At 38.7% G+C, this 8238-nt stretch overlaps 2 protein-coding genes across 6 annotated transcripts in view; both read right to left on the bottom strand.

Annotated features, from left to right (window-relative positions):
* Positions 1-5898, bottom strand: part of LOC115245172 (sodium-dependent phosphate transporter 1-A) — a 7464-nt gene extending 1566 nt beyond the window's left edge. The window contains exons 1-6 of one of the 5 annotated variants that reach the window (XM_029823329.1): positions 5112-5898; positions 4777-4995; positions 2932-3841; positions 2587-2793; positions 2296-2506; positions 2077-2219 (exon numbers count right to left, since the gene is read on the bottom strand). In XM_029823329.1, coding sequence (XP_029679189.1) covers positions 2077-2219; positions 2296-2506; positions 2587-2793; positions 2932-3258 — 888 coding nt within the window. In that variant the 5' untranslated portion in view covers positions 3259-3841; positions 4777-4995; positions 5112-5898. Of the gene's footprint in view, positions 1-869; positions 1217-1563; positions 2220-2295; positions 2507-2586; positions 2794-2931; positions 3842-4373; positions 4725-4776; positions 4996-5111 lie in introns of those variants that run through there. The other 4 variants (XM_029823330.1, XM_029823332.1, XM_029823328.1 and 1 more) reach the window with 4 other exon arrangements.
* Positions 5899-6559: 661 nt separating this feature from the next.
* Positions 6560-7811, bottom strand: LOC115245205 (cytochrome b-c1 complex subunit 7-like). The gene is made up of 4 exons (XM_029823397.1): positions 7658-7811; positions 7487-7537; positions 6913-7079; positions 6560-6835 (listed from the first exon to the last, which is right to left on the bottom strand). Exons 1-4 carry the CDS (start codon positions 7683-7685, stop codon positions 6758-6760), a joined length of 324 nt encoding a protein of 107 aa, XP_029679257.1. The 5' UTR covers positions 7686-7811; the 3' UTR covers positions 6560-6757.
* Between the last annotated feature and the right edge of the window lie 427 nt (positions 7812-8238).

Here is an 8238-nt window from a genome sequence, read left to right as displayed (position 1 = left end):
GAATTAAGCCGGAGAGAATATAAATTCATATAATTATTCCAATTACAAGTGTGTGTAGTATTCTATGGAATAAAATAATATAATTAATACCAACGCGCGCAATATGGTCTTGGAATAGAAAGATTCGCTATTACTTACTCAATTGGATCTGGACATTCGGCATAACGAAGAGATGCTGCATCCGTCGGTCTCCTACCGAGGTCGTAATTGGTATCGCGTATCACAGAAAAGCCGTTTGAAATGTCGAGCTTGTGCGGCAATTTATAATCCTTGATCTTATGAAACGAGTGAAAGGTTCATATATAGCCCCCTTATTAGCCGCTAAAGTACCGATTTACCCATGCGCATTCTTTTAATTATATGTATAATCTCGCGATGTGACAAAGTAAAAGTAGAGAGAGAGAGAGAGAGAGAGAGAGAGAGAGAGAGAGCTTAATTATTCAAACACTTACGTTAACATCTCGAAAAGTGTATCCCGGTAAAAGGGGCAGACTTGCCATGCCGAAGCCAAAGTATCCAGTGATATTAAAAATGTATCTTTCGTCGAGACATATTCGCAATGATAATCCGACATCCGCGCGATTTCGAGACTCTTGTTTGAACGTATCTCTATAACAACGCGGGCTACCTTCATCGATTTTTAACCCTCGTATCACCGCGTAGCTCGGCCCCCAAGATATTGTATTTATTCATTTTTTTTTCGTCAGGAATATTGGGACGCTTAACTTAGGCTGCGTTTCAATATTCACTGCCAGTACTGAAAATCTATAGTTTACGTCACGTACAATATAGATTTTCAGTACTGACAGTGAATATCGAAACGCAGCCATAAACGGACTCGAAAAAAAGGAACGTGATACGAAGTTATGGAGTTTCTGTTCGACCATATTTATTTGTTGAAGAACTTTTATTGACAACAGAGGAGAGCGGTATTTGGATGGCGATTTTCTGCGTCTAAAGCCGCGTCTTCTCGGCCGCGTGACGATCACAAACTAATCACTTCGCGGAAGATGGCCATGCAGCCGGCGGACAGGCAGCCGGCCATCGGCACGGTAATCAGCCACGCGAACGCGATATTGCGAAACAACTTCCACGAGACCCCTTTGCCGCCACGTGAGACCCATCCCACGCATACCACCGATCCCACTTTGCAATGCGTCGTTGACACGGGTAGACCGATCTTACTTGCCAACAGGACCGTCACTGCGGCACCCACCTGCAATTAAACGAATGTATAATATACTTTTAAAAGAACAAGTAATATTTAATTAATATTTTAATATTTAAGTTAATTATGGAGTTTAGTTAAAAGTATTCTTTTTATGTCGATTGTAAATTTCTTGGACTTATTGTTAATAGTATAATTTTTTTCTACTTGTATATAAAAAACACAGAGATCAAAAGTATATAAATTACTATAATATAAAAACGTCAAATGGACAAATTGTCAACTTGTCAGAATTCAACACAAATTCACACGTGCATATATAATATACTTGATATATTTCGCCAATAATCTTATTGTTAGATGATTCTTCGAAAAATAAGCGTGCATTCAATCACCTCTATGGTAAATCCTGTAATCGGGGTGATACGCGCCAGGTCCTGACCCAAGGTCCGTATCACTCTGCGTCCCCAAACCCATAGTCCTGTGGAGATACCTAGGCCGCCGTACAAGAGTATGAATATGGATGTTTCGGCCTCCTGCCGGGCCGAGCCCTCCGTGTACACTGCCCAGAGCGCGATAAGCGGACCGATCGCATTGCTGACGTCGTTGCCGCCGTGGGCGAAACTACCGAACGCCGCGGTGAGTACCTGAAGAAAGGCAAATAGCCGCGAAACCTCCGGCTGCTCATCCTCCTCCATCATACCGTCTGCCTGCGTATTCTCCGCGTCCGCCTGTGCGACCATCAGCAACGGGCTTTCGCTGCTATTGCCGCGCAACTGCGGTGTCGTTACCGCCAAATTAGATTTCGCGTTACCATTGCTGCTGTCGCTGCAAGGTACTTCCGAGATTACCGACAATGCCGTTGTCTCCTTCTTGTCTTGACAGGCGCTAAATTGCATCGTCGTCTCCTCACCGCTACCGCTCGATGCCAGTAGTATTCTTGCTCTCTGCCACGGTACCACGAACACATATACGATCATTGCGACGAACATGCCCAGTAGCAACGAGGCTATCAAGCTACCCCACCACGGCAATCGATCCAACATTAATACTGAAAAATCAAAAGTAACACTAACATACACGAGTGCGAGTGGGAATTAACTCTTTAATTCTGGGAAAATACTCACATTTAGGTCCGTCGAGCACAATTGACATAATATTGATAGCAACGGTCAGACCGTATGCCACGGGGAGAATATAGAGACCTTGCTCAAACGGCTCGTTGGATTGTAGTACGTATTTTCTCAGGAGCCAAAAAATACCGGAGGATACGATTCCGCTGAGTATGGGACTAGCAAACCAAGACGCAGCTATATTAACGAGTGCTATCCATTTTACCTGTGTACAGTTTAACGCGGTTTAAAGTTACTGCATGTTTACTTTCTCGCTAGATTGCAACGCGTTGTAGCTCTACTAACCCCAGCGATACCTCTGCAAACGAGGGAAAATCCGACTGTAGCACCAACAATGGAATGCGTACCGGAAATTGGAAGTCGTAACGCAGTTGCCAGTAGTAGCCAGATAGCGGAGCCGGCTAAACTGGATAATGCTCCCAACATCAACTCCTTCTCATGGCCCTCGTATAACGAGACGTCCAGTATACCTTTTCGCATCGTATCGGAAACCTGCGGCGAAATAAAGTAAATGAAATTAAAATAGTTTTTGAAAGTTTATACATCTCATTCTTTTAATTTGAATAATTTACTTATGAAAACAATTTTTCACATTCGTAGATACTCGACGATCAATGTCGCGATACCAACCTTATATCCTATCAGTACAGCGCCTGCGATCTCGAAGAAGGTCGCCAGAACGCAGGCTTGGAATATCGTGAGAACCCCGGCGCCGACACTCGTCCCGAAACTATTGGCGACATCGTTGGCGCCAATGCCGAACGCCAAGATAAACGCCACTATAAAGCCGACCACCACTATCCAGATTAAGCTCTCATCGTACGGTATACTCATTGTTTTCTCGCTTCTACCTAGCTTAAATCTATTTTGCTTGAGCCTTGTGTTGGGCGTGTATGCAACCGCTATGCGCTTTATTATTCTTCTATTATCCTCGCCCGTCAGAAAAATGGTAGGCATAAATCATCGTCGTATCTTCTCTTTTCCTAAACGCTTCCATAACAATTATTTATGGTTAATCGATTAAGAGTAACCTCGTAGCACAAGGAAGAACCTTTTCTGATACAGAATGTTATAGCAATACTGTATGTGTAAACGCTTATTCATCAGAATATATTCTTTCTATATACACTGTGAATAAATGTATATATATATATATATATAAATATATATATATATATATGTATGTATATATATTCTTTCATAATATAATATATAATGCATCTATTTTCATTGTAGTCCTAATACAATTAATTCTTCAATAGTTTTGTACATGTAGCAGAGGTAGTGTTTTGGCGCAGCACCTGATTTAATTTCTAACATCGTGATGTAATTTCGTCACAAGTCGTCGATGCACAACTGTGTCGAGTTAATTAAACTCAAAGAACGGGAATGATTATTCACCGACTATCCTCGTTACGATCGTCGCGTACTCTTCCTCGAGATTGAGATTGTGGCGTGCGATCTTCGAGTCTTCTTCTATCAGCTCCTCTGTCAGCGCTTTCCTTGTGTGGAAACACGCCTGTCGCTGTATTCCCCGCATCTGCAAATAAATGCATAGAACAATTTCATCAACTTTCTCTGATTAAGATATTGTATTCGTAATATATAATTTTTATTAACGTTACTACCCGCCCACTTTCGAATCTCTTATGCCAATTATTTTATGTTTGAAACTAAATAATCGACGCTTTTCATAATAAAACAGAAATTTGTGTTTATGTTTGCTCCTTATCAATCAATTTTCTTAGAAAGAAAAAAAAAATATTTTAAAGTGTAATTAAAGAGAAATTAAACAAGAATTTATTATTTGTAATGTAAAATATTTCCTGGTATATTAGACTATCATAAAATATATGATAAAAAAAACATATGTATAAAATAAAAACCGAAAATATTCGTTATTATTATATTTTAGAGAATGCTAAAAAAAAATTTAATTACTAAAAAAAAACACCGTCAAAAATCTAACTAATTTAAAATTTGTTCGATCCATAAAAGGAAAGAAAGAGAAAGAAAAAATTCGATAATGGGAATATTAAATTTAGACTCTTTCGAGGAACGAGGCGCGATACCTCCTTCCAGATTGCCGGCTGAATGCACTATTGCATGCACTCCGAACGAATTATCCGATCGTTATACTCCTACTGATTTTTCTCCTTCCCCCTCTCCCCCTCCCGAGATTTTAATGAAGCCGTTCTTACGTCATTCTCGGATTATTACGACATACTTTTTTCTAATATAATATTTGGAATTTTCGGTATCCCTCGCCGCGAAAGAACATCGAAAAATCGTAAATTTTACAAGAACACGACAGTTAACAATCGAAGCCGCTCCGTGCAAGTTTCGACGCGCGATCACTGAGTCATCTGCAGCATAATTCAATCTTCGAATCGTACAGCGATAAAAAAATTGATAGTATATCATCACAGGTATGACTCGAAATTTATAGAGAAGCGTTTTTTCAATCTCTAATACCTAAAGAGATGCCACCCTCAAAAACTTCCGAGACAAAAAATTCGCCGAATATGAGAACTTTCACAATTTTCACATTACAATTGCATTTCATTCGGCGATTGTATAAAGTACACAAGTCTGGATTTTTTGTTGAAATGGGAGAAGCTGTCACAAAAGTCGTCAATTATCCTTTTCCTCGATTTACATATATGTGCATCCGTCAAACGGTCATCGGATCAACTGTTGAAGACAAAGCAATAATAAAAATTCTCGGTTTAATCCTCGAGACATTTCTCATAAAGGAAATCGCCGACGAATGATTCGAGTGCCCGATGTATTAAGGAAATTTCAATTACCACGGTCCGAGTTATTTTTCGTGTTGGCCAACGCGCGCCGTGTCCTTCAGCACGTTGCGGGCATAACGTCGATAGTCACACGGCCGGATGATCATCCGGGCAGGCAGGAATAAGCAACACGTTCGAGAGACACTTGCGTTTTTCGGAGTAATCCGCCGGTGAATCACTAGCAGGAGCAGCCGCGCGAGACGATGCGAAACCGCTTGGCGTTCTTGAAACTTTGACGGTCGCTCGTTCGTTCGCTCTCGTCGCGATGCCGCTCAACCGTCCGCGTGGGGGTGAGATATTGATCCGACAATTTGCCCGCGAAATGCGTGCCACCGGGGGATGATGATGCGGCTCAATGACGATCAATAAACGATCCCTGTGTTGGCGCTGCGTTGATCGAATTCCGTCGAGGCTACCTCGTTTATTATTTTCTTCATTTTCTCGGATATCCGATTTGACAAAATTCATCCGCATGTCCGTGGATACTGAGAAACAAGTCGAGTATAGAATATTAGTCGTTTCGCGAAGTCGAGGTATCAATTAATAAATCGCAAAAAGTTGAAAAAGTTTTAATTCGAAGCTTGATATCTCATAAAAATGCGAAATAGTTGTAGTAATTTTCATTCAGAAAGTTTGATCTCACAGACAATTTTTTTTTAAAGATCCAAGATGTGGGGGAAGGAGAACTGTAATGGCAATTCAAAGATAACTTGATACTTTGAAGATATTTTTTCAAATAAAAATGTTCCCATTTAAATATGAGCGGTTTTAAAAATATCGGCATTTTTTTATATTTGAAATTAACATCAAAGAACAAAATTGCAATAACTCAAGCAAGAACTCAATTATATAATCTTCCATCTTAAGCACCCATCCAGAAATTATAAAAAAGATCGTATCTTTTTAATATAAGAGAGATATGCTCTTTTTTCACCTATTATTAAATATAAATATATTATATATAAAAATCTAATATACACATATTCATTTTATGTAATATAATTCTGCCATATTTATTACGTCGCTGTGTATTTTCCATTCTCCCTTGCACAAAGATTAGTTATTGGAAATGTGCCAATAGAACATATTAACATCATTATAATTATTACTGTTTAATTATCGTAAATGAGTGATTGCTTAGATAACTGATAATTTACATTATTAGATAAGGAATACTAAATGAATCGCGAATGAATGCGAGACCAATCGACTTTCGGCTATATGTATTGTATTGTTGAGAAATTCATTTAATATTCCTTATGCAACAAGTTATCAATTATTTAGATGAATATGCACGTCACGATAATTAAACACTAATATTAATGAAAAGTTAATGTTTAACTAATGCGACCATCTCTATATATGACAAATCTTTTACAATCACTATCGATTTGAGTTACTTGGAAGCGGTCATTTAGGAAATGAGACGGATGTTGCGATGCAACCAAGAATGCAGGATATTCCTTGAAAAGCGACAAAGAAAACCGCTGTTTATTTCATAAATGGCCATTTTTTTCAAGGAAGCGAATATAATTTATTTAATATCTATTTATCTTAATATATATGTACAGACCAGAACTCTTCATCGCACAAAGTACGCATTAGAGAAGTAAATTTTTGTTACATTTACTATAACAACTGTTGCACCACATTACGCTTTACGAAGAGTCCCATTTTTCTCTCTCCTCGCGCTCTTTCCTAACTTCCTCGATGTATGGATGGAGATATAGTACATCCTGCAAAAATATCTTTTGTTAGTTAAATGACGTTTGAATTGACTGGCCAGTATGACTGGCAATCAACATTTACATACTTCTTCAAATTTAGTCCACTGCTCCTTAGGTAAGAGTCTCTTGTTGGCATCCAACTGCAAGGCTCTCACTATACGAAAGTTACGTTCATCTGCGATATGCTGGGGAAGGCGCCTTAGTGCTTCTTTTACATCCTCGCTCTCATACAGACAATCATCCCTCCATAATCCTTAACGGAACACTTAGTTCTTTATTTCAAGATTGTAATAATTCTTAAGCTATCAGAATGTTATCTGTATGTAAATTATTATGCTTGTCAAAGCCAACTCTTTTATATAAGAAGATATAGATGTATGCGATCAGTATGAAATGTAATATGACGCATCACAGATATCATTCAGATTAGATATGATATATTTGACGTACAATGAAATAACTAGAGAAATGACTATATAAATACTATTCGAAACACATTAAATACTTACATGTAAAAATTCAACAAAAGCGAGTTGTTAAAAATTAGTATCTATATATGTCATAGATATATAAAAATCAAGTTAAGTATATTAATGTCAAACTACAAATAATGAATTTTAATGCGACAAATTTACGATATACATGTAAATCTATCATTACCATATTGGTTAAATCCACTGAGGTTATAGCACCATTTCCTGAAGCTGGTGGCTGAAAAGGAGCAATGCATTATGTAAGAATCTGTATCTTGATATCGCGGATCGCGATTATGTATAAAAACAAAATCATATCGAAATTCATTAAAGGTAGACTTTGAAATTGTCTACTTACTGATCAACCGATTCATCTGTCTGCTCATTTTCGGGATGAGACGCTTTTAACAAGGATCGCGGAAGAAATTAGTCTGTTTTCGTTAGCGACACGATCGACTTGTCCAAAGTTAAATGGCGGTGCGTGTTTGATAGCTCGATTGTCAACACTTGACGTTGATTCGTTGGTTCTAAAAGTAAGAACCAATCACATTCGATTACTACTAAGCGGTTTTCTCTGCTGAACGCGGCCATTGTTCGCGAAAATAACATATACGCCCCTGACAAATCAAACAAAAGACGTGTATGGAACGAAAGTTTTCACAAACTTGTCCAAGGTACGGATTGGCCGCTATTGCAAGAAACTTTAAAGTCCCTAAGAATTTTCTATCCGATAGCCAATCGGAGTAAACTAACTATATTTCTCTTATAACTATGGCCAGCCAATCAAGATCCCTTTCTTGATTGGCCATCTTGACAACTCCTTATCGTAGATGTCGCTGAAGAGCAAGGGGGGACTACTTTGCCGGAAGTGGACGAGACGGTTGCGCGGCCGAGTATATAAATGCGCGCAGGAAGTTCCGCGACTGTCCGCGACGCTCT

The sequence above is a fragment of the Formica exsecta genome, unplaced genomic scaffold, assembly GCF_003651465.1.
Source record: "Formica exsecta isolate Colony F162 unplaced genomic scaffold, ASM365146v1 scaffold928, whole genome shotgun sequence".
Classification (NCBI taxonomy): Eukaryota; Metazoa; Arthropoda; class Insecta; order Hymenoptera; family Formicidae; genus Formica; species Formica exsecta.
The sequence above is the reverse complement of the archived record's forward strand: the minus strand, read 5'-3'. Positions and strand labels throughout refer to the sequence as shown.